At 46.9% G+C, this 25,964-nt stretch overlaps 1 protein-coding gene across 4 annotated transcripts in view; it reads right to left on the bottom strand.

The window, feature by feature from the left end:
* Positions 1–25,964, bottom strand: part of Ccdc149 (coiled-coil domain containing 149) — a 95,212-nt gene that overhangs the window by 24,067 nt on the left and 45,181 nt on the right. For 2 of the 4 annotated variants that reach the window (XM_006251034.5, XM_039092757.2), the window contains exons 4-9: positions 20,640–20,747; positions 5,724–5,840; positions 4,789–4,961; positions 4,068–4,140; positions 2,666–2,750; positions 289–433 (exon numbers count right to left, since the gene is read on the bottom strand). In XM_006251034.5, the coding sequence (XP_006251096.1) occupies positions 289–433; positions 2,666–2,750; positions 4,068–4,140; positions 4,789–4,961; positions 5,724–5,840; positions 20,640–20,747 (701 nt within the window). The remainder of the gene's footprint in view (positions 1–288; positions 434–2,665; positions 2,751–4,067; positions 4,141–4,788; positions 4,962–5,723; positions 5,841–20,639; positions 20,748–25,964) is intronic. The other 2 variants (XM_063273760.1, XM_063273761.1) reach the window with 1 other exon arrangement.

The raw sequence follows: 25,964 nt of genomic DNA, 5'->3' as shown, positions 1-25,964 counted from the left end.
AAAGAAGATCTAAGAAAGAGGCAAGAGCACAAGTACCATCCTGTGGGCGCCAACATGAAACACAGGATGGGCTCTCTAAGAAATCAGGTTTCCTGCTTCATTGCCTCTGATGGACAAACAGGATGCCAAAGCAAGGCAGAAGTGTGGTTCTGGTTTCATGCTTGTTGTCTCCCCTTACCCACACCCCTCTAGATAGCAGGGATCCGACCTTCTTCCCAGAAGGCTTGTAGTTGATTTCTGGAAGCCCATTCATTCTCTTACCACCCAGACTAAGAACCTACTACCCACCTGTTGGTTTGCCTCTGGTGCTGAATGACCATGTTTTTCTCATGGATGGTCTCCAGCAGGGCAGTGGCCAGAGACTTCAGGTCAGCGATGGACTGAGGAGTAGCTGGGAGGCTGCACCCGTGGTCTTCAGAGAGCAGATCCTGAACTAGGGAAGACAAAGTCAACAGCTCAGTTTTGGATTCTGAAACAAGAGACTGCAAACACAGGTTGGTTACTCCTGGACAATGGGAGTCCCAGGCTTTGACATGACACTTGTTTTTTTCTGAGAGCCTTCCTCAACTACCACAAGGGATACAGCAGAAAACTCAGTGTGAGGGTTAAGTGGGGAAGACTTAAAGTTTGACCCTCCCTCCCCCTTTTTATTTTCTTCTTTTTGTCAAACTGGGATAGAACCAAGGTCTCACACATGCTAAGCAAGTATGCTCACGTCCATCCACTTGCGAGCTGTTCAGAGACCAATAACATTTTCACTTGCCAGTGAATGCAGACTTATTTATGCTAACTCACTGAGATTTTGAACTAAAATAAATAAATAAATAAATAAATAAATAAATAAATAAATAAGCCAGCCTTGCAAGCACTATTTATTTCCATTTTGTAAAAAATAAAGCAAGTCTCAGGTGGGTTAAAAACACTCATTCAAGGTCATCTTGCCCTGAAGATGACAATGATTCTGTGATCTTTAGACTCTCTGATTGTTGCAAAAGTAATATAGCACTTTAAAGGGGTAAATCGGTGGAGAGAAAAACACAAGTGACAGCTACCCCGGTACTCCTTCTGACTATGACAAAACACTGTGACTCTTTCGACTATCACTTCCTATGTGACTGTGTGTGTGCAGACTCATTCAATATTCTTCTAAGATGGGGGAAATACTATTTTTTTTTCACTTAACTACATTCCAATCCCATTTATATCCTAAGTTATAAAAGTGAACACACATGTCAATGGCCCATCTAGGTCTCTAAAGATTAATTTAGCTAGATATTTATGCCATTTCCAGTCGAAATACAGAATGTATGAAGGCATTCTCTTAGTTAAAAGTTCACGTATGTCTAACTTATTTCTTGCTCGTTCCTGCTAAGGATCTGTTTAGGTTTGCTCATATATTTTGATTACCTATCCAGTAGTTCATGGTAATAAGGCTCTCTCATAGGTTTTCTAGATGACTTGGGTCAGGGCATAACTCTGTGTGGCCTGTCAGTGTGGCTGGCTCTTGTGACATATCAGTCAGTACAGGAGTCCATACTCTAAACTGGTAGCTAGGTATTATATCCAGGGCTAACCATGTTTGTGCATGTGTACATGTTCATGTGTGTGCATGCATGTGTGGGTATATGTAGAGGAAACAGGTTGACATCAGCCCTTTCCATACTCTCTCTTCACCTTTTAGTTTTGGGTGAAGCTCTTGCTTTGCAGCCCTGGTAACCTAGAGCTTGACAGGTAGACCAGTATGGCCTCAAACTCCACTACGACAATTTTTTTCCATGGCTGCTGGGGATGTGAACCCAGGGCCTCATGCTTACATGGCAGACACTTTACTGCTGAACCACATAGCTGGGGTTTTCCACACTTTTATAGAGTGTTATAGCTACCCATTCAAGAACAACTCTAGGATGTTCTCTTCTAGGTAAAGGGGGGAAAGAAAATGCTTGAAAAAGAACCTTGATGGTTAGGTCCACTGAAGATGCTATGCTTTTTAAAGCCGGTCCTGATTAAGACTGGACCGTGATAGTTGCTGGTCCGACAGTCAGCAGCTGAGGCGCAGGCTGGGGCATCCTAAGCTTAAGTGGAAAACTGACTGCAGAATATGAAGTACCAGACTTGAGCTTTCTGCTGTTTATTCCCCCTGGACTGCTCCTGGAAGATCATTATTCTTCATTGGAATCGACAGGAAGGAGGAACAAAGCTACAATCAATACAAGCTTCTTGGAAACCGGCATGCATTCCCATGATCCATAGGGCAATGACCTTTGCAGTAGGGGCTTCTCCACTCAGCATGCAGAGGCCAGGAGAAATACACTCAAGGAAGGTGAGCACCTAGAGGCTCTCAGGTGGTAATGGGAAAGGAAAAACATCCTCAGGAGGACAGAGATCTGATCACTGGTGAAGCCTGAAGACGGTGATTCTTAAAGTGGGGTTTCCCACTGCAACACCATGGTCTGGCAACCCTGCAGACATGTAAATTCTCGGGTCTTACCTTCAAGACCTGTCAAGCCAGGAGCCTAGGTAGGGGTTTATCTGGGTTGGAAGGACTCGGGCAATCCAGCTACAAGTGGCAGTTAGGAGCCACAGTTTTCTTTCCTGGGGGCTTGGGTGGGTCATAGACTACAGCTCTGTGCTCAGAAGTTGGTCCCATTTGAATATTGAGGCCTACCTTGTTTCGCAGACAAGACCCCAGTCAGAGCACTACTGTTGGATTTGCCTTGGGTCTTGGAATTTTTCCGTCTCTCGAGAGCATTCTGAAGCAGCAATGGAAAGACCAAAAACCTTTGTCAGAAAAGGCAGCGACAGAAAAATTCCTTGTTAAGGATACACCGTGTGTACTCATAAGAACCCTGGCAGACTCCAAATGTAGCCTAAAACACAGGACCCTTGGTTCCTTGGAGTTTTAAACGGCTCCACATAGAGGGTTTGTTTCACTTTTAAGTTACTGCAAAGGAGAAAGGCAGTAATTATAGTCCCTTATATTCACAGGTATTTAATTGATGTTCTTAAAATCAAATCTGAGACAAGAACCCAGTCTAACACGTGGAGAGACTTGCTATCAAAATCATTTTAGAATAGACATGAGACGAACACTACATTTGTGTTCATGTATCAGAGGTAGTATCTAGAAAGGTATGATGGTTGGATTGGAAAAAGACCATGGTCAATTGGTGAGGTCTACCTGGGGCACAGGATTGAGTGAGTGAACGTGCTGCTATGGCCATTCTTAGAATGGACTCTTGCATTCACACCAGTACGCCAGGGTTTGAAACATGAACAAGATACATGATGCATGAAAGGACAGGTATGGCTGTAAATTTACATACTACAAAGCTCATACTTCCTTGGCTCCTGCTTATCTATACATTGATGTAAATGGACGTGTGGCTCCCACCAATTAGAAGGCCATGATGATCTCTGAGAACAAGAGCGAGCGTCAACAACCAGGACAGAGTGCCAGCTCTCCCTAGCATTCAGTCGGCTGTGAAACTTCACCCTCAGGAAGAGACGTCAATCTGTTTTCAAAGCAGAGAGACCCAGGAGAGTCTTCCAATTATAACACTTAGAACTAACATCTGCAGAAGGAGATAGTACCAAACCGATGCAGCTGGGACTAGACTAAATAACAGAGTAGCGAATTCTACCACTCTGTCCTTTCAGGGCGCCTCCAATATTAGCGCTTGGGTGGTGGTGTCCGTCTTTGTTTCTTCTCCCACAGAAACCATTTCCTTGGGGGATAATTATGAGATAAACAGCATCTGACAACTGCAACATTTCATAGAGGAAGTGAAGAGGACCCCTGAGTTCGCGGGGCTGAGGCTCCAAGGTGGAAGCACACAGGTTTTGGAGGTCTCAGAGTTCCTGGTCCAGACTGCAGACACAGATGCAGATGCCAGGGAAAAATGACGTTGGGAGTTCATTGGTTTGTGGCTGGTTTTCCTGGCTACTCCAATTAGGGGTCTTATTGGGCTCCATTTGGGAGGCCAGGAGAGTGATGGGATGTCTTTGAAACATTAAAGAATCATAATAGGATGGCTCCCAGGTGACTTGGGATGACTTGGTTAGGTTACCTTGTACTTGGCTATGTTGGATTTCAGAAGGCTGACCTCCTCATGCAGTTGTTTCAGTCTCTCCTGGAGATATCTAGAAAAAAAATAAAACAAACACATACACCGGAATGGGCATGAGGGCAAAATGAAGCCCACTGACCGGTACAAGTGGAACATGAAGTCCCACTGTCATTGGGATGTAACAACTTCTTCCTCATCCTGGAGGGGGGGAGGGAGCAGGAAAATGTGACCTTTTATTAAATAGATGTGATCAAGGTCAGACGTGCCCAAATCACAGACACCCCACTTTAAAACAGCCCTCTTGGAGATCCCCTAAGGGGCAACAGCATCGTTTTCACATAATTCTCATTAAGACGATTCCACTGGGGAGCAAACCAGGAAGAGACGACGCCAGCCGCAACCTGAGTCAGACACAGCCACACGCTGAAATGTGCCGGGGGCAAAGATACAGCTAAGGGAATTTCTCAATTTATTTTCTTATTCTTTCCCCTCTCCTTGATGGCAATCACAAACAACTCTCCCTGACTCTTCACCCCTGTGGCCCAATCAGAGAAGGCGTACAGAGAGTGAGCGAGGGAGGCTAGATATGTGGGTATCTCTCCCTTCTTTTCTTACTTTTATAACCAGTACACGCCAGTGCCGATATTTTGGGGCAGGGTTTCAGGGACACCCCCTCCCACACATGCACGCAGTCTGCCTCCCTGGGAGGCTTGGCACTTACCTGTTCTCCATGCACAGAGCATCCACATCGATGATTCGGTTCTCGTGACCACCCAGGATGTGGTTGAGCTCCTGGTTCAGCCTGTCCACTTTGTCCTGGTAGGAAGCCCGTTCTTCCTTAACATCCTGAAGTTCATCCACTGAAGCCTGTAGGTCATGCTCTAATGACTCTATCTGAAATCCAAGGAATGTCACAGAGGTTCTCAAACGTAGGCTTTTGGGCCAAGGATGCAACTTCCACATGATTGGCTGACTAGGAGAGCTTATGGGTACTACTCAAACGCTAGAGCATATTGCATGCTATATACCACATTGTACTGCAGCCTGGGTAAGGGCTGGGGCTAGGAGACACTTTCCAGACACTTATCATGGATGGCATGGGTGAGCCTGGTCTTGAACCTTTGCACATTGTCCTAATTCACAGGCACCAAAACAGCAGGCTTCTCCCAGAGTTTTACAGATGCATGTGGTTCCAAGCCATTCGAACCTGGGCATCCAGTGGCCAGTTAGTAAGAGAAGAGAAAGGAAGTCTCCATTCTCGTAGCTGCTCTCCAGGCAGGAGTCTGTACTCTCTGAAATCCTGCCTAAAATCATCATTCAGCATCTTAGCAGCAACTCATAAATTAAAGGCCATTTTGTCATATTTCCTCCCTGCTGTCTATGTGGTCGAATGGTAGCAAGTCTCTTGGTGTGCTCAGAATAACAACAGTTAGTACCAAAACCACCCATCTGGGGGTCAATCAGTCATCATGGACCTAGGAAGAACTGAGCAAGTTGAGCCCTCTCTTAACATCTCCTGGCCTCCTCTTGGACCTGGACATGGTAGCACGTGTGTCCTATCTCCTGCCAGGAAGGGCTGAAGGAGCATGTGTTCCCTGCTTCCTGTTGTGAGACCACACGCAGGCGTCCCCACCCAAAACCGAGCTCAGCCGTCACCTGTTCCTTAGCCCGCTCCAGCTGCTCAACCAAATCTTCCCGCTCATGGGCTGCAAAGTGCCTCACGCCAATTTCTTCATCTCCGAGCCTTTGTTTAGCAATTGTCATCCTCAACAGCTGCGTTTTCCGTTATCGGGAAAAGGCAAAGGAAGAGGAAAGAATATGAATGAGTGTATCTCCCCCCCCCCAAATCTCAAGGTCCTGTATAGAAATTTCTAGAAGAACTCTTAGAAGAAAGTACAAGACAAGCTGCCTGCCACTATAATTAAGTTTTTTGGTTTTTTTTCCGGAGCTGGGGACCGAACCCAGGGCCTTGCGCTTGCTAGGCAAGCGCTCTACCACTGAGCTAAATCCCCAAACCCATAACTAAGTTTTAAGAAAGAGGAACCTTTGTTATAATTTGTGCATGTTGACACAAATGTGCACACATTCAGTGAAAGGCTGGGGGTACCCAGGCTTGATCCTGGAAGCTGGATATGCTATAGGGCACTGCCTCAGTGAGGAAGAAAATACTGAGTCTCATTTGGACTTAGCAAAGATCCATAATGACCCCGTACTACTGATAAGGATCTGCTAAAGTGGGCACAGCCCACATTAAGCAACTAGGCAACGCTATCAGGAACCTTAAAACTGCTATTCAATGTCCAGTAAGTATTCCCGTCAGTCTGCGAATGACCCCCAATGTGGACCAGCTTCTTAAGGAAGAGATAAGTAGGCTGCACTGGCTAGCACAAGTCTTGTATGCACTGTGATAAAGTATGTACTAAAAACTTATGCCTGGGACAGTAAGTGACCAAATACATGACGTACTCAAATATGTGTGGGGATGACAACACCAGGGAAGGCCACAGCAGGAATTATAGGAGAGATCCCAGGATGAACCCATGGTCTCCAGACGGCCATGCTTACCCACCACGATATATGTATCCTAAAAAGGTTCCTCCTCTTCTTCTGATGGATACAAGTGGATGGGCTCCTATATACACAAAGCCCTGGAGACAGGTTGTTCCTACCATGTGGGACAGTTCACCCACACGCTCTTAGGAGAACAGTGGCCAATAGAGACAAGGGGTATAAACTTCAGTATTTCTGGAGGATTTGAGTCAGGTGAGAGACAGAAACTTCATTTAAGCCAGGGCAGAATTACCTCAGTGAAATTATGATGGCAATGACCTGAAAAGAAATGACAACTGCAGAAAAGCAGAGAGGATGCAAGGACCCTTCGCTGCTCTGTTGAATCCCACGATGCTGACTGAGTGTTCCGGGTCAAGACCTCCCAGAGAATGGAGGATCCTCATATGCAGAACTGACTCTTAATGGAATCTGCTAAGTTCGTCCTCAGGGTTCACAGCGTGTGTATTTGTGGATTTTCCTACTCAGTACAACTTATCTTCACCCCCAAATCCATCTTCAAGGTCTTCCAGTGTCACTGCTAAACATTCACAGTATGGGGAAACTGAGGGCCAGGGGTACAGCTCAGATGAGGTCAACAATGCCACCTTCGGCCTCTCTGCGTCTGCCTCGCACAGGGGCTGATCTGCCCAGGGCCTACTTAGTGTTGAGTGCTCACATTGTTATTATTCTTTGACAGTTTTGATAGTTTTATAGAATCCATACATGTGTGGGGCTTGATGCGGTGCCTCCGTGCGTGTATATACACTGTATGGTGGTCGCAGTATGGTAATTAATACACACTTCACCCTCCACATTGATCATTTATCATGAAAATCTTGGAAATCTAATTGGTCTGCAATGCATGGCGCTGCTAACCATAGTCACCTACTCTGCAGTAAAGCGTGAAGCTTAATCCTCCCCTCCGACTGAAACTCTGTGCAGGATGATGGCTCCTGTCTTTTGACGCCCGCCCCAGTCCCAGACAAACACTGTTCCACTTCCTATTTCTGTCCTAGTTTGCTTTTCTGTTTCTCTGATAAAACTCTGACCAAAAGCACCTTGGGGAGGGAAGTATTTGTTTTGGTTTCCACTCCCAGGTCACAGCCCATCATTGAGGGACATCAGGACAGAAACTCAAACAAGAACTGAAGAAAGCAGAACCCTAGCTGCTGACCGCTCACTCCTGGCCCATGCTGAGCTAGCTATTTTCGCAGTGCAGACCCACGCGCCCAGAGATGGTGTTCTCTCCACCCCTACCACAGTGGGCTGAGCCTTCCTACGTCAGTCAAGACGATCTCTCACAGACATAGCCACTGGCCAATCTGATTGAGGCAATTCTTCAGGTGAGACTCCCTCTTTCCAGGTGATTAAAGGTTGTGTCAAGTGGACAATAAAAATTAGCCAGTGTAACATATCTAGGAAAACTCTGTTTAAGATTCTGGATATAAATCGGATTAAGTGAAGTGATTGTCTTTATGTGCTTTTTGTCTTGTTTTGCTAACATGATGTCTTCTGGATTTCATCCGTTAAGGTAGAGTGATATCCCACTGGGTACATGTGCCATATCTTCCTTACTCTGTCCACTGACGGACACTTAGATCGTCGCTGGACTGGGGCCAGCCTGAATAGCATATCAATGATCATGGGTGTGCAGGTATCTTTTTGATATTCTGATTTCCTTCCTGTGGCTATATACCCAGTAGTGCAACTGCAATAGTTTGGTGCACATATATTTCATTTCATTTATTTACAATTTGATGCACTGCGACATTTCCTCCTGTGACTCTATTAATCTATACCCCCACTGGCAGTGTGGAAAAGGTCTCCTGATGATGTTGGCCTCACACATGCTGCTTGGTTGATATCTAGTGTTCCTGAGTCCAAGAAGGAAATACAGTGTGCCTTGCAGTGAAAATCTGTGAATTCATCCATCTTCCTCTGACTCTAAGCTAAAGAATGAGTGAACCTGTTAGGACACTGCTGATGAATTTACCACCTCTGTTAAATAGGTTTATATTAAAAGATGCGACAGAAGACACAGTCGGGATGAGCCTTGGCACGGCAGCTATAGCAGAGGCGAGCAGGCCTCCTCACCTCCCCAGTGAGCCAGTGAGCTCCCAGTCAGCATCTCAGTGGCCCATGGAACACGAAGACAGCAGAAGTGGTTGATTCAAGCAAACGCTTGCATGTGAAACATCTTTCATGTCACCTGGTCCTTGGCTTGGGACAACAGGACTTTGAAAAGCACATCCCAAAGCCACAGCAAAGCCAAGGAGCAGCATTTGTCAAACCCCAGAGGCTGTGTCACAAGCACACAAGCTTTTGGCAGGAGGCCACAGGAGACTCAGGCTGCGCCTTGAAAACTAGAGCCTTTCCCTGACACATAATATGTGAGATAGACAGCCTGAACTTGATGTAAAGAAACCTCCCTTTCCAGTCGCAACCAGCTTCACTGCACTCTTCATTTAGAGTCATACGATTATGTTTGTTAATGCCAATTAATTATTACACGTGCCTAGTGAGGCACGACTCCATAGGAAAAAAAGAAAGCCATCTTCACACTGGATGCTGGTTAAATGTCAATCAACACGTTAGCTATCATTTGGTGTTTAATGTGCAGATAATATTGCTCCCACATTACAGGGCTGTCCTGGTTGAAATACTTTTAAATTGAGACTCAAGTTGGATTGTTGGGTCTGAAATTTAAATGCAGTCAGCAGAAGAGGCTTGATGGGGTTGTTGCTGTGGCAACATAGAGCCCAGGAACATCAAGCCTGCCTTCTACAAAGACGGCTTATAGACTCTGGGGTCTCCGGCTTAGGGCTTCCCACTCTCTCTCCTCAAGAATGAGCTTGAACCTCCCTAGGCCTCTGTCCCTTCCTGCTGAGAGCACTGCATGGCAGGGGAGAGTGGAGGCATAGTCAAGAGACTCTAGGTTAGGGGCCACTAGGCAAACAGGATGAGGGATGCAAAGAAGTCATTCTAAAATTTGAGTGAGTTCCCTCACCCCTATGTGAAGAGTGACTGCATTTATGTATTAAATATATATGCATCGTTTTCCTAGCTATCGATGCAAAGTTGTAATGGTTGCAGTCATCAATAATGCTACAGTTCAGAAGCACGCGTGCAACTGTTTGCCCAGGACTGCCTGTGCAATTTAAAGACCATCCAGGTAATCCGAGCTTGCCCCATGCTAATAAAAGCTGTGCCCCTGAAGAACAGAGCATGGTCCGTCTCTATGGCATTAACTCAGTCCAGGAGCAGAGAAAGTGTGTGTTTAGCTAACATCATCTGCTTGCATGATGTTACCATCCTCACCATCACTGCTGTCATTGACATTATGATCGCTGTCATCGCCGCCGCCACCACTGCTACTGCATCATCATCATCATCATCATCGTCATCACCTTCATCCATTCCAAAGGTCCTAACAACCCCCCAGGAAAAGATGCCATCTTCAGAGCTGGCTGAAGCTGAGCTCCAGACCCAAGCATCCAAGAGAGCATGAAGGTGTGGCTCCCTACCACGAGAAGCGACAAGCAATGCTCCCCACATTTGCTATTCCCAAACATGGCACTGCAGATAATCTCCCAGTGCCAAGAGGACTTGTGCTCTGTGAACACCCACTGTCAGCGATGGACGCCACCATTTGCTGATTTAGAGAGGAATAAATGTTTATGAATGAATCACAGACATGAGTCCTTGGCTGGTGCATGAGGTCCAGCTGCAGCTTAGATGTCGCTGAGGGACAGGGAACAAAACAGTGTAGCAGGAAGGGTCCAGGTTCTTTTCCAGCTGCCCAGGCTCTACCAGGCTTAGCCTTTGAGTCAGAGAGGTTCAGCCCTTCTTTGACCTCTCCCCAGGTTGCCCCTGTCATGGCCTTCTATGTTCTCTAACTCATATTGTTTTATTTACTGGGACTATTGTAGCCACAGGGTGCTGGGAGGCAGCCAGGGTAGGAGCCGCTATGCTCTGAGTATTACCTGTACTCAGATTCTGATGCTAATCCTAGCTGTGTGGCTTGCCAAGCCACATGTGACTTGTGAATTTAAAACACAAGAAGATAAACATGATCTTACAGATACAGCAGTGCCCACGCAAAAGGGTTTGTCAGTTAAGTGCACTGATGCAGGTCTTTAATCCCAGCACTCAGGAGGCAGAGGCAGGTGGATCTCTGAGTTCGAGGCCAGCCTGATCTACAATACAGAGTGAGTTCCAGGACATCCAGAGCTATACAGAGAAACCCTGTCTCAAAAAGCAAAATATGATGCCACCACTCTCCCATCTTAGAAACAAATGATGGGACTGTGCACCACTCTTGGATCTCAAGAGACTGTCGTCCACACACACGAGTGTGCCTATTAGCTAATGAGCTCCTACCCGGGCCAAGAAAGAAATGTGCTCAGCTTCCTGACTGCAATAGGCACTTGAAGTTGTTCTCTCCTGCACTGAGTTGAATGCAGAGCCCTTGCTGAGGCTGAGAGGCCCATGTGACCCTCCTTATCTGCCCCAATGCCAATGCTGCTACCCTGAGTTTGTGTTTCCCCTATCCTGCTTGCCCCCTGGTATCCATCCCAGCTCCCAGGCATTTACACTATCTCTGCCCCTAGCACAGTGAGTCATAGAACTGCCCACAGTCACTCCTGTCATCCTATTCAAGGCTCAGATTAAAGACTTCCTTAGACATCTCATCTCAGCTGATGCTATTCCTCCCCAGGCCTCCTGCCTACTAACGCCTGCCTCTCTACACACATCCACTTATGACACCTGATGTCAGCTCTTCAATAGCTCAGTGTCCACAGCCCAGGGTTGGGCACACCATGGGGATCTCAAAATGCTTGTCAGATCAGGGATGTCCCTCTGCCATGCTCCTCATAGCCCAGAGGCAGATCCTGATGTCCCCAAGATCAATCTGGGGCCAGGTCTACCTGCTCTGGTGCTTGTCCAGGGTTCTGAAAATGCTCAACCTGGGGAAGAGTTTCTTTGTGTCCAGCTGGTCATGATGGTGCCCAGTTGGGTGAGGACACAAACCACAAGAGACAAAGTCACTAGCTTAAGTCACAAATCCTAGAAATGACTGAGGTAGGGTTGGTTCTGGCTGTCAAAGGTTTGTCCTCTGTTGTAATACTGTTCTATGCAACCCTTGCTCAGACAAAACGCATGCCCTCTGCAAAGCCTTCTCTGAGCTGGTTTGTGTTATAACTTCCCAATATAATCCTCAAAAATACCCTATACTTAGGTCTGCCTTGGGACAATTGTTCTATATCCCTTAGGTGTCTGCCTGCCTTCCTCCAGGTCTCTGTGCCCTAGGCATGTGAGTTCAGGACTTCCCCAAGCCCCATAGCAACACCAAGCTAGCCTTATGCTCTAGCCTTGCTGCCTAGCATCACTGACATATCTAGACTGTGCTCTGGCCAATACACCTCCAACTCTCTTGTACAGAGCACAGAGCACAGAACACAGGCATTCTCTCCTCCTGATACGGCACAAGTGCAATGATGAAACTCCACTTCCCAGATCCCAGAAAAGGAACTTATTCATTTGTTCACTGGCTGGCTGGCTCTGCCACAGTTGAAGTCCCATGAGAGTAGGGACTCAATGCTTCCTGTGCTGTCCCCAGAGCATATGTGTGGAATGAACCAAACCCATGGGCTACACAAGACCCTGCCTCAAACCAAAGCAAAGAATCCGCTATGCTTATGGGAAGAACTGTCCACCTGTGGCACCTGACATCAGCTCTACGGTAGCTCTGTCTACAGCCAAGTGTCGGGCTCTCCATGGGGATCTCCAAATGCTTGTCAGATCAGGAATGTCCCCCTGCCATGCTCATGAGGGTGTCCCCTTCTGGAGGTCACTCAAACAGGACTCTGCTGTGAAGCATCTAGAAACAGCCTGTTTGTACGGGGCTTCCCCTGCCCTCACCCAGGGCCAGGATGAACAGCCACAGCTGAACACGTTTTCTTTCTTTTTTTTCTTCTTCTTTCTTTTTCTAAACAAACAACGTATACTTTAATTGGTCACCTGCTTGCTCATTGGCCTGCCTTTATTGGTTGATGGCTTGGACCCCACTGCTTCACAGGATCCATCCAACCACACCCCACAACTGGCAGTCACACAAGGGCTCTGTGGCTTTATGGGGCCAGTGCCAGAACAAACAGAGGCACTCAGGGCTGCCAGTTGGTGAAATTTAAGCTTATTACTAAAGCAGAGCCCACGTTCCTCATAGAAAGCTAACAATGGAAATGTTCTCCTCTCGGCTCGTGCCATGCTGTATTCGGGTCTGCTACCATCCAAGGACTGTGATCTCTAACGTAAAGCAAAATGAAAAGTACGTGAGAGCCAGTTCTGCCGTCACTGTCCCAGAAGTGGAAGGGCCTGGGAGGGGGGTGACTGCTGCGGGTGCATCTTACAGATGCTTCTTTTACAGGTGCATGGCTCCTTTTATAGGAAACCAGCGTAAAAATGATGCTTGCAGCTAGCCACGCCTGGTGGTGATGAGAGGGCTGGGCTCCGAGGTCTAGGTGTCATGTGACAGACTTCTCACTTGAATCATGGGCTCCTCTGGGGCACATACTAAGGTCCTGGGAAACAGTGAGTCTATTAGAGGGAAGTCTGTGACTGCTGGTGGCGTGCACTGGCTCCTGACATGTTGGGTTAAAGAAGCAGCTCCATCCAGAGGACTCGCTGTGCAGCGAGGACTGAGCACACACACAGTCATTAAATCTCATCACCCTGCTTTCCCGTCTTCACCCTCCAGACACTGTCTGATGACTTTATGTCTTTTATTCTCTGTCTGTCTCTCCAATCAGTAGTTAAGCTCCCTAGTGGGGAAACTTGTTGTGCTTCTCTAATACAACTTTAGCTGCTAGAGTTCAGGGAGTCGACAGGTATGTGCTGGTAAACACAGAAGGAAGCCTGGCCACCCCTGATTTTCATCTTGCTGATGAGAACATTGAGACCCCAGAAAATGACCACATTTCCTAAGATCACTCACACATTGGCAGGCAGAGCAGGAATACACACTTGGGTCTGGAGATGCCTGAAGAACAGGACCTCCTGAGTTGCCTCCATTGCTGCTCTTAAGCCAGATCTTCTAGAAGGCAGTGCACTAGCTTTATGTCAACTTGACACAAGCTATAGTCATATAAAAGAAAGGAATTTTGAGAAACAGATTCCATAAGATCAGGCTGTCAGCAAGCCTGTAGAAGGTTCTCTTAATGATTGATGGAGAAGAGCCCAGCCCACTGTGAGTTGTATCACCCTTAGGCTGGTGGTCCTGGATTCTATAAGAAAGCAGGCTTTGCAAGCTGTGAGGAGCAAACCAGTAAGCAGCACCCCTCCATGGCCTCTGCACCAACTCCTGCCTCTAAGTTCCTGTCCTGCTTGACTTCCTGTCCTGGCTTTCTTTGATGATGCACTGCGATATGGAAGTGTAAACCAAACAAACTCTTCCTCACCAAATTGCACTGATCACGGCGCTTCATCACAGCAATAATAACCCTAAGACAGGGGTTTGAGGTTTGTTGTGACATCAGTCCTTATGTCACGAAAGCTGGCCAAGTTCCACTGTAAGCGTTCTCTATCAGAAAGGTGGTACCAGCTCCCATCTTAAGCCTCAGGCAGCTTCTTCCAAGTTTACTGGTGAACTTTTAGACACGCAAAGATCCCCTTCTGCTGCCCTTACCCTTCTCTCTACTAGAAAAGAACTCAGGCCAAGACCAGGTGTGCTGAGACTACTCAAAGCAAGCTCAGTACAGATGGAGGTCTCCCCACATAACTGGTTCTTAGTCATCCTCACAGATGACAGCAAGGGTATCCATCACCAGCAAGGATTTCCCAAGGTGGGGTGGTGCCTGGGCCCTTTCTTCCCCAGAATCCTCATTGACCTTTAAACACTAAATTTTAATCCCAATCTGAGGAAGTAGAGTCAGGCAATCCCTGGGGCTTGCTAGCTAGCCAGTCAGTCAGCAAGTTCCAAATTCAGTAAGAGACCCTGTCTCAAAGAAATGAAAGGAAAGTGACTGAGGAAACACATGACATGGATCCCTAGCCTCCACACAAATGCACAAACAAGTATAAGCATACACATGCATCTGCAAATGCACACACACACACACACACACACACGCCCTGAAATTTTGAGGAAGGGGCATCTTCTGGTGGGTGTGGGTTGTCATGCCTCCAATCTAGTTTGGGTTGGGAGTTGGTACTTATCTGGGTGCATTCTTGGTCCCTTGGCCACCAGTCAGAGGGATGTCAGGTGGTGATAGAATCCAAGCATCCCCCCTAAACACACACGTTACAAGACCCCTGCCCCCTAACTCATGCAAATACCAAGCTGTCAGAGCTGCTGTAGTTGCAGACCCTCTGGAAGCTTTATGGAAGAGCTTTATGAAGCACAGGGGGGCCAAGACTCTAGCTAAACAAATAGAAAAATGAGTCTCTCTGAAAATATCCAAGGCATGTCGTTTCCTGTCACCCACAAGTGCTTAATACCCACAGTCTACCTTTCTAGGGGGTAGGGGAAGGTCACTGTTGAAATGGTGACTTGGAGATAAAGGCTCAGGGGTTCATTCAGCAAGCCCTGCCCTCGGCCCCTACTTGGTCTCTCAGCAGCAAACGCCCACTCGGTAAGTATGCTGATCAGGCCATGAGCAGGGCTGCCATAGACATCCTCTGGCCACTGGAGTGTTCCTCTGTCCTTGGACTATCAGACCTTCCCAAGGGCTCCCTGGTGGAGTTGCTGTTTGTCCCTTATTGGGACATTTTGCTTTTCTGGAACTTTTGTTCCAATTTCTGAGTTCCTCACAGCACATGCTGGTGATGTGAAAGGGGAGTTCTGTACTCTGATCTCTTCTTCCTCTCTTACTTGAACTCTTTTGTCCCACCCTCATTTTGGCTAGGATCCCAAGTTCCTCCACTTCTGACTCCCACGTGCTGGAGTTATGAGTCACCACACCAGCCCCTTGGCCATTCCTTTGATCCCTTTTATCCCTCCACAGCATCATTCATTCCCTCAGTCACAACATTCCATGCCTTTATGGATGGCTCTGTGTAGGGAACTAAATTAAACATGGAAGGCTGAAGCATGGGCCAAGCACTCATCTTCTGAGCACTGCCCCCTGGAGTTACAGGGTCACACAAGTGCCAAGGCAAGGAACACAGCCAAATCCAGTGAGGACACCTGAGAGCAAAGACAACACCTAATGCCTGATCTGGTGACACATGAGATGCCTAGAATGGGAACGAGTGGAAAGGGCAGTGAAGGAGAGGGCCCCATCCTGCCCCGCAGATGCAAAGATCCCATGGCACAGGCAGCATGGGGGACAGGCTGAAACCAGAATGAGAAGACCATATTAGCCAGATGATAGCTGGAAAGTTCTGCAGGGGATGGACCTCGGACACTTGGCACATGATGACAAGAATGTGGCCTGCATGTGGAAGCCACACATGGTATGGTGATTCAAAACAAGGAAAATAAATAACAACTATCAAAAACACAACACACACACACACACACACACGCACGCACACACACACGCGCGCACACACACACACCTGAGTCAAAGGCTTAACCCATTCTTGATCATACAACCACAGCCACCTTTGAACAGGGCCTTCAGTTTCAAGAAATCTAGTGCTGTATGAGATGAACAGTCTTATCGAGGCCTGGAGGTGGGCTGAGGGGAGGGTGATCATAGGCCTGAAAATAATTTGAGGGACCAGGCAACCTCAAACTTTCAGATGCAAAGAACAGGGTAGTGATTCTGGGGCTTGCTGGCTTGTTTGGTTTTGTTGTTTTGTAAGAAGAGCCAGATACTGAGCAGGGACCTGGTCTACCTTTCAGCAGACGACTATTCTGCAGGCCATGAGTGAGTCATTCAAAAACCCTGGATACACGCTGACACACATGCAAATCACAACACTTAGTAATTAATAGAGCAAAGGAGCCCAGGACAGAGCATGCACATGCATCACACACACACACACACACACACACACACACACACACACACACACACACACACACCACAGCCACCTTTGCTTTCCTTGAATTATCAGTTGCCATCATTTCCTGAAATTTCTAATGCTTAAAAAGCAAAAGGCGGCTCAGGGTTAAAGTTCTGCGCAAACAGGAGGACTGGAATTTGGATTCTCCAAATCCACGCAAATGCCAGGCGAGAGTGATGGCTTGCCTTTGAGTCTGACTTCAGAAGGTGGAGACAGGCCATCCCTAGAGCAAGCTAGCTAGTGGGGTTGGACACATCAGCATTCTCAGGGTTTGACTGAGAGACCCTGCCTCAAAGGAAAGGTCAAGAGTGATGGAGGAGGATTCCTGAGAGCAACCTCGGGGCATGTGCCCACACTCACATATACATGTACAGAGAGAGAGAGAGAGAGAGAGAGAGAGAGAGAGAGAGAGAGAGGGGGGGGGGGGGAGGGGAGGGGAGGGGAGGGGAGAGGAGAGGAGAGGAGAGGAGAGGAGAGGAGAGGAGAGGAGAGGAGAGGAGAGGAGAGGAGAAAAGAGAAAAGGCAAAAGATCAAGAGGTAACCAACCAACAAAGCAGAAAGGTAGTCATAAAAGTTAAAATCTGGTATAGCTCAGAATAACAAAAGGAAACAGGGCAATAATATAATAATAAAAAAAAGAAGCATGAGTAAAAAATAATCACATTTCAGACTGTTTCCCTGGGCTTATGGGGTCTCCCAAATCCACCTTGTATTTTTATGAACTTAAAGAAAACAACTGCACATTTTATTAGAAAAAACATGCTCTGTTACTGCTGGAGGAAGGGACTGCCAGAGCTGACCTTTAACCTCTAACCTACTACTTCAGTCACATGGGACCCTGCTGGGCTTCTGTGGTGCTAATGCTCTCCAGGCATTCTTTATTTCACAACCACAAATAACCAAGCTGAGCTGTTCAAACTTACATTATATACCCAGATCGTTTACTTATTTTGTAGTAAGCAGAAAGGAAAAGAATGGTAGTTAGTGTGGGCCTTTAATCTCAGCAGAGGCAAGCAGATCTCTGTGAGGGCAAGGGTAATATAATCTACGGCCAAATTCGTGGATAGCCAGAACTACTTGGTGAAACCCTGTCTCACAAATGAAGGAAGGCTTAGCCTGTTTAAAAGTATTTTTATTTATCTAGTTAATTATTTATGTGACCGAATGCATGTATGTGCTTTATGCCCTGGAACTGCTAGCTAAAATAAACATCTATGTGCGCTCTTAGAGAACAGACGAGGACACTGGGTATTCCCCTCTGTCATACCCCATCTCTTTCATCGATACAGGGTCTCCCCATGAGCCTAGAGCTCTAGTTTTCTTTACTAAGCTGGAAGCCAAATGGAGTTCCTGCCTCTGCCGCCAACTCTGAGCTGGCGCTACAGACATAATTCAGGACACCAGTCTTGGTGAGTGGATGCCAGAATCTAAACTCCCGCTCTCAAGTGTGGGCAATAAGTACCCTCAACGGCTGAGCAACTTCTCCAACCCTGACTTCCACTGCAATAGCAAAATACCTGTGGCCAGGCACTTTATAAAGTAAAGAGCTTTTCTTGACTCACATCTTCAGAAGATTTCTACTGAGGGCCTCTACTGTCTGGTTCTGTCAACATAACACAAGTCAGAGTCAGCAGAGAGGAAGGAGCCTCCGTTGAGGAAATGCCTCTATGAGATCCAGCTGTAAGGCATTTTCTCACTCAGTGATCAACAAGGGAGGGCCTAGCCCATGGTGGGTGGGTCCATCCCTGGGCTGGTGGTCCTGGCTTCTCTAAGAAAGCAGGTTGAGGAAGCAAGCCAGTAAGCAGCAGTCTCCATGATCTCTATATCAGCTCCTGCCTCCAGGTCCCAGCCCTGCCTGAGTTCTTGTCCTGACTTTCCCCAATGACAGGTTGTGATCTGAAATCGTAAGCCAAATAAAACCTTCCCTCCCCAACTTGTTTTTTTGGTCATGATGCTTCATTGCAGCAATGAAGCCCTGACTAAGACAGGGCCTCATGGCTGCAGTACAGGTGGGGAGAGAGGAAGTGAGACAGCAGAATGGGGTCACTGCTCCTGTGATCTGACTCTCGTGAACAACGAGAAGCCCGATTTACTCCAGTAAACAGGTAGGTAGTCCCTTGGTAAGGGCACTCATGACCCAACCTGCTAGAGCTCATTTCCTGTCTTTTTAAAACATGCTTCTTTTTTATTTATTTTTCTCTTGGATATTATATTCCATCCACAGTTTCCCCTTCCTCCTCCCCTCCCAACCTCCTACCCCCTTCTCCTCCAGATCCACTCCTCCTGTTTCCTTTCAGAAAAGAGCAGGCCTCCCAGGGTATAAACAGAACACAACATAACAAGTTACAGTAAGACTAGCCACAACCCTCATATCAAGGCTGGACAAGGCAACCCAGTGGGAGGAAAAGGACAGACTGAGAGACACCCCCCTCCTGCTATTAGGAGTCCCACAAGAGCACTAAGCTACTCAATTGTAACATATACGCAAAGAACCTAGGTCAACCCATTCGGGCTACAAGCCCTACTTAGTGGATTCTGTGAGCTCTTTTCCTGTGGCGTCCCTACTCCTCTGGCTTCTACAATCCTTGCTCCCCATCTCCTGTGCAGATCCCTGAGCCCTGCCTAACGTCTGACAGCGTAGACCCCACTTCTTAAGTGTCCTCGCTCTTTCCAGAGCTGTCACTGGGACTGAGCTGGGCAATCTTGATGGTCATTTTGGCATTTCACAATCGAAACAAATGACTGAGCAAGGCTGTGAGGAATTTTAGGTTTGATTTTGAGAACTGTGAAGACCCACCCTAAACACAGTCAATGGGCGGGAGCCGGGACCCAATAACAGGAGAGAACAGTGCAGTATCAACTTTTCCAGCTTCTGCCTTCTGTTCCTGCCACCCTACCTTTCTCACCATGACACTTCCTCAAATTGCTTTTTGTCAAGAGATTAACATAGTAACCAAATTTTGAGCCACCCTCAAACCCTTTGGGCTTCCCATCTACCAGTCAGCCAAGCCTCTCTGATCTCTTAGAAGTGTTCCTTCTATGCAGTTGTCTCCCAGAATGTCCTAAACATGTTTTAGTTTTGGTTTTATTTGTTGTTTGTTTGTTTGTTTGTTTGTTTGTTTGTTTGTTTTAAATGAAGATCTTCAGCAACAGGGTCACTAAGGAACAACTCCCTACAGGCGTAAAAACCACCTTCACTTGTCAAGGAATATGATTCTATCCAGAAAACATCTCCCTAAGAAAACACCCCTGAACATGCAGAGACTACATACAGCTTCTCCGAGTCAAAACCTAATGCCCTTTCTGTTGCAAACACTGCCTCTGGGCTGGAAATTAATCTACCTGGGCCAGGCAAAACAGAAAATTATTTGGGGGCAGAGTGGGAGGGGCAGATTTTAACTTCAATACTTTTTCTTCTGTTTTCCCATCGGACTTTCGTTTGTGGCTTCAGCTGGGAGAGAGCGAGTGTGCACACATTTAGTTTGGAGTTTATGAGTTCATATTTTATAATTAACGTTGCCAACAGGGGAGTTTGATTAATGCCGAGCCGTGGATTTTGAGCAATGTTCCATACAAATTGCCAAATTTAGCAATAAAGTAAATTGGTGATGTGAACATCATTAGTAGAATGACTACTTAAAATTCAAATCATCTGAGCCACAAATCCATTATTTGTGTAGAAGGGAGGAAGTATCGCATTTGGTTTTATTTCGCCCTCAACCACATGTTGTCTATCACCATGCTGGATATAACGAAAGTTCTACAATGGGTTGGGACAATATTTCAGAGAAGCCCAGAAATACACACATATGCACGCACGTGCACACACAAAGGGGCCATGATCAAGACAAATGCTAAACGGTGGGGTTTCATTATGACAAATATAAAAAACAGTCTATAGAAAACTCTTTCAGCCGATGCCGCAGTGCATTTCCTAATGTGCTGTGCACACAGACACACTCCCAGTGTGAAGGCATGCAGTGAGCTCTCTCCTGTCAACAGTCACAGTACCTTATTGTCACCCTGGACCTCGCCAAGCCTCTGCCGAAGTTCTTTAATCTCTTCTCCCAGATGTTTATTCCTGTCCTGTGACTCTCTCAGCAGCTGCGCAAGATTAGCCTGGAAATATCAACGTAGCACAACAGCAATCAGTATGGAGGTAGAAACCCATGTAGGCTCTCCTGACATGGATGCTGGCAGCCACCAGCTCAACTGCATCCCACAGAGCCCAGGGCAAGTTAACCTGTGTGAAAGAAACAAGCATACAAGGTGCACAGTGACAGCTTAAGGGGAGGGGAGTGACATGGGAACACACCCCCATTATTTAGGGAGATTCTTTGTTTCCAGAATGGCTTTAAAAAAAAACAGACAGGTTACAAAGGAATCAGCTGTTTTTGACTATTTCAAAATTTTCCTAAGAGCTTGTCACTAAGATGTCTATCCTAGGGGGTTGCTGTGCAAGCATGAGGACATGAGTTCAAATCCCTGACACCCACATAAAAAGCCAGGCATGTCTGCATACACAGATATCACATTGGTGCTGTGGGGGAGGAGACAGGAAAGTCTCTGGGGCTTGCTGGCTGTTAGCCTAGCTCTAAGCTCAGTGAGAGACCCTGCTTCGAGGAAATAAAGTTGAGTGATAGAGCAGGTCACCTGATGTCCATCTCTGCCTTTGCACCCTCACAAGCATACACTTGTGCATATATACTCCCCACACACATACACACAGGTAATAGAATGTCCACTTTCAAATTGGATTGTGTTCAGTTCTCCAGTTGGGGCCAGCAATGTATTTTCTCACTTCAGTCATTTCTTCTGTTCCTTCAAATGTGACTTGCTAAATGAGCCCTTCTTTGTTATTTCAGTGCCCAGAATTTGTGTGTATGCTTGTGTGTACATATGTATATGCGTGTTTGTTTGCACACACAGCAGGCAGAGGTTGCTGTTCAATGTTTTCCTCAATTGCTTTCCACCTTATTGTTTTGAGAGTCTCTCTCACTAAACCTAGAGCACACCAATTCCACTAGGCCAGTGGTTCTCAGCTTGTGGGTCATGACCCCTTTTGGGGGTCACATATCAGATATGCTGCATATCCAATATTTAAGTTGCAATTTATAACACTAGCAAGATCACAGTTCACAAGATAATTTTATGGTTGGAGGTCACCACAGTATGAGGAACTGTATTAAAGGGCCACAGCATTAGGAAGACTGAGAACTACTGCTCTAGGCTCTCTCGCCAGTGAGCCCCCAGGATCCATCTCTGCCTCCTCGACAATGCTTGGTCTCAAACTGCCATGCCTGCCTTTTACATGTGTGCTGGTGATCATACTCGGGTTTGTTGCAGCAAACTTGTTACCCAGAGCCATGGGCATCCTAAATGCTCAGAATTTTGAATTTAGAAAGGCAGCCATTTCCAATATTAGGATCCAGTTGTGATCCTTTAGTCTCCAGGGCTGTCTCCCATCTCATTGTTTCCTTTGGGTGGTGGTGGTCCATGTAGTGCCAAAAGAGCCCGGGTTGGTGCTTTCTACTCAAGTCTTCAGAATAGGACACCAACCCACTACCACCACAGGCTTCTCCACTCACAAGCATCGCCTATCTCTTTGGGGTCCAGACTGTGTATGTGTGTGTGTGTGTGTGTGTGTGTGTGTGTGTATGTGTGTGTATGTGTGTGTATGTATGTGTGTATGTGTGTGTATGTGTGTGTATGTGTGTATGTGTGTGTATGTGTGTATGTGTGTGTATGTGTGTGTATGTATGTGTGTATGTGTGTGTATGTGTGTATGTGTGTATGTGTGTGTATGTGTGTGTATATGTGTATGTATGTGTGTGTATGTGTGTATGTGTGTGTATGTGTGTGTATGTGTGTATGTGTGTATGTGTGTGTATGTGTGTGTATGTGTGTATGTGTGTGTATGTGTGTATGTGTGTGTATGTGTGTATGTGTGTGTATGTGTGTGTATATGTGTGTGTATGTGTATGTATGTGTGTGTATGTGTGTATGTCTATATATGTGTGTGTATGTGTGTGTATATGTGTGTGTATGTTTGTGTATATGTGTGTGTATGTGTGTGTGTGTGTGTGTGTGTGTGTGTGTGTGTGTGTGTTGGGAGGAGGGCTTACCTAGCCAGCCAGCCCCATTCCCATTCCTTTCCCCAGAGCAGCAGAGCTGGCACATTCTGATACATATTCAACTCCTCTTGGGGTTCTCCTGAACTTCTTCTGTCAGCCCTTACACAGCTTCATGCTTCTCTCCACTCAGTCTTCAACTGGCCCTCATCCTCTGTTCTGCAGAAAACTACCCTGATGACAAACCATAACTTGTTCTGACTCCCACTCCACTGGTTATGGTCTTGTCTTTCTTTAGCAAAGACAAGCACTGAGCAAGACAGCCATTCACGCGGAACCTGCGCATGGGCGTGTGTCTCAGAGCCTCAGGGTGAGGATGAAGGAAGGGGAAAGTTAGTCCCTCACAGAAATCACTTGAAGAGGCACACAGGGACACAGGAAGTCCCAGATTCCTTCATGCTGAAGTCGAAACCCAAATGCAGGGTTAAACGGACAACCCACCTCTAGTGGCGCCCTTGCCAAGCCTTCAATGCTACCCTCCAGGGAACGACTGTGTTGGGTTGAAAGAGGCAGCAAAGGAAAGAACAGGAAGGTAAAATTGTCACCCATGCTTGATTTCCCCTCCACCGGGCCTCCTCAGCCCATGGGTTAGGATGCCCTTCTGCCTCTTCCTCCAGGGTACCCAGCATCCACGCTTGCTTCTTTGCTCCTACACGCTGGGCCTGATTCCATCTTGGTGCCCGCACCCTCCGTCAAGTCCTTCAGGCTTTTGCACAGAGGTCACGAGTCCCCATAGGACCCCCCTGGACCACTGATTTAACATGGCCCCCCTCCCTTTGTCCTGTGCCTTTTGTCTGAGGTGCACGCCATCTCCTAACACACCATATAATTTACTTCATGGTTTACTGCTCGCTGTTTATTTCCTGACTCCCTCTCCCTGCTAAACCATAAGTTCCATGAAGGGCGAGGAACTTGGTTCTCTCTCCTCCCCTCTCCCAAAATGCTCCACAGCACAGCTAAAAGACGAAATGAGAAGCCAAGCTGGATGTTCCAGCCTCAGCACTGGGAGTGAAAAGCAGCTTCTAATAACACGGAGCCTCGCCTGGGACAAACCCCACCCCCTTGAGTTCCAGGTTCCCTTTTTCCAGCCCACGGTGCATCCTAAATTTTAAACCCCATAGCTGCATGGCTCAGAGCTTACAGTACATTGATTCCCATTTCTCCAGAATTCTGCTCTCATGAAATACACCGTAGATGGTGAGTGAGGAAGGCCAGACTCCCCTTTGTAGACAGAGAAACAAGGAACCATTGCTGCCAACTGACAGTGGAAAGTTCTCCACGGGGAGTGGAAGTTACTTCCCAGTTTTGCCCCTAGCTGCATGGGGAATTTCTCTATCTGCAGAGGGGAACCAACCCTGCACTTTCCATGTGCTGACCTGAAATGTCCACAGCAAACACAGAACGTTGAAGCCCAAGCTGACATCCAATGGTTCTGCTTAAAGCCCTCCTCCATGACTCCAACTCAAGCACCCAGAAGACAAGAGTTGTGGGACATGAAAGGTTCCTCCTTGGCCACATCCGGCTCTTTATGATTCTGTCCCTGCACTGTTCATTCTTCGTCCCTTTATTTACACAAATCTTCATTGGGCATCTGCTTTGTGCTACGCACCATCTTAGCACCAAAAGAGACAAAACTTTGTGCTTAGCAACAAAAGAGACAAAACTGTGATCTTGAAAACTCACATGTAACTGATCACATGTTACATTATGTGGCACAGAATGAGAGTGGCTCCCTAGGTGGGGTATTAAGCTTCTAGAGAAACAGAAAGCAAGTACAGGAAGCAGAGTGTGCAGAGGAGAACATGTTGAAAAGGAGATTGTGGGCCTTGTGGCCATCCTCGGGGAAGGATCCAGGCAGGGAAGGGGTATTCCTCACCTTGCATCTCAAGTTCTTTGAGGGAAAACAGTTCAAAGACACAAGGCAGGCTGGGTATAGGAACCCAAGGTGAAAGTAAGAGGTGTTCTTGGTTGACATTTTCTGGTTCTTTCCCTTTGCTCCACTGAACCCCAGAAAGTTCCCAGGCCTTAGCTTATGGATCCTCTCAGTGAGTTGGCAACAGATGCAAGGGCAGGCACAAGGTGGAAGGATGGTCTCCAGGGAGAAGCTACTGCCACCTGTACTGCCACCTGTGCTTCCACCTGTGCTTCCACCTGTACTGCCACCTGTACTGTCACCTGTGTTGCCACCTGTGCTGCCACCTGTACTGCTACTTGTACCTTTCCATGAACAAAACTCAAAAGCAAACCAAAGCACAAAACCTGTCACCCTAGAGTTCCCCATTTCAATCACTAATGGCTTGATCCCTTTGGAGCAGGGAAACCCTGACATTCAGGGACCACTGCCACTGAATTAGCAAACCCAGGGTAACTTAATCTCATGCAGCAAAAGAACAGCACTCCAGTCCATCCATGTTCAATGCTTTTGTGTAATGCAGCCATCATGAATTATTAGAAAATAAATTTAAGGAAACCCCAAGTGTTTTAAAACGGTGCCCGAAAGATGGTTCTGAAAGCTCATTCCCAATTTCCTTACCTATCTTGTCATAAGCCAGAAACAATTGGGTTGCATCAAGACTCTGGACCTAGGGCCTTGCTCTGAGAAGTGATGACCCTGGTTATTCTGGACATTTGGGCATAGAAGCCAGGATAAATATCCAAGATCCCAGAAGATGCTAGGCTAGAGGCCTGGGCTGCAACAGGGAGGACATTCAGAGAAGCAGAGCCATGTTATCAAGCCTTATTTAGTCTGCATTCCAACTGCATGAAACTGTAAGACAGTCAGGCACAGCCATCACCCACAACACAGTGGAGATGGTCAGTTGGGATCACAACACCTTTGGGGCTGTGAGTTCATGGTAAATCTACCCCGGCCTTAAACTTGATCTCAGAGAAGCAGTGCGGGGAGGAGCACCCTTCCCTTAAAGCTAGTGACTGTAATTTTCTTTTATACTTGTCAGGTAAAGTTGTCAACACACTCTTTCTCTAATCAAGCCCTCCACCTTCTCAACTCTGAACCAGTAACTGAAAACCAGAAAATGACTATTCTGCTAAAGTACCCAATTGCTTGAGATACACAAAGGCGATGGGGGGAGGGTGGGTTGTACATTTCAAAGAAGACTGGGATAGAGGAGGAAAGTTCACACAGTTCTTCGACCAAAAATAACGCCCATGACTCACACGCTTGCTCTAACAATCCATCAAGCGA

This window comes from Rattus norvegicus, chromosome 14, assembly GCF_036323735.1.
Source record: "Rattus norvegicus strain BN/NHsdMcwi chromosome 14, GRCr8, whole genome shotgun sequence".
Taxonomy (NCBI): Eukaryota; Metazoa; Chordata; class Mammalia; order Rodentia; family Muridae; genus Rattus; species Rattus norvegicus.
This window is presented reverse-complemented; position numbering and strand designations above follow the sequence as displayed.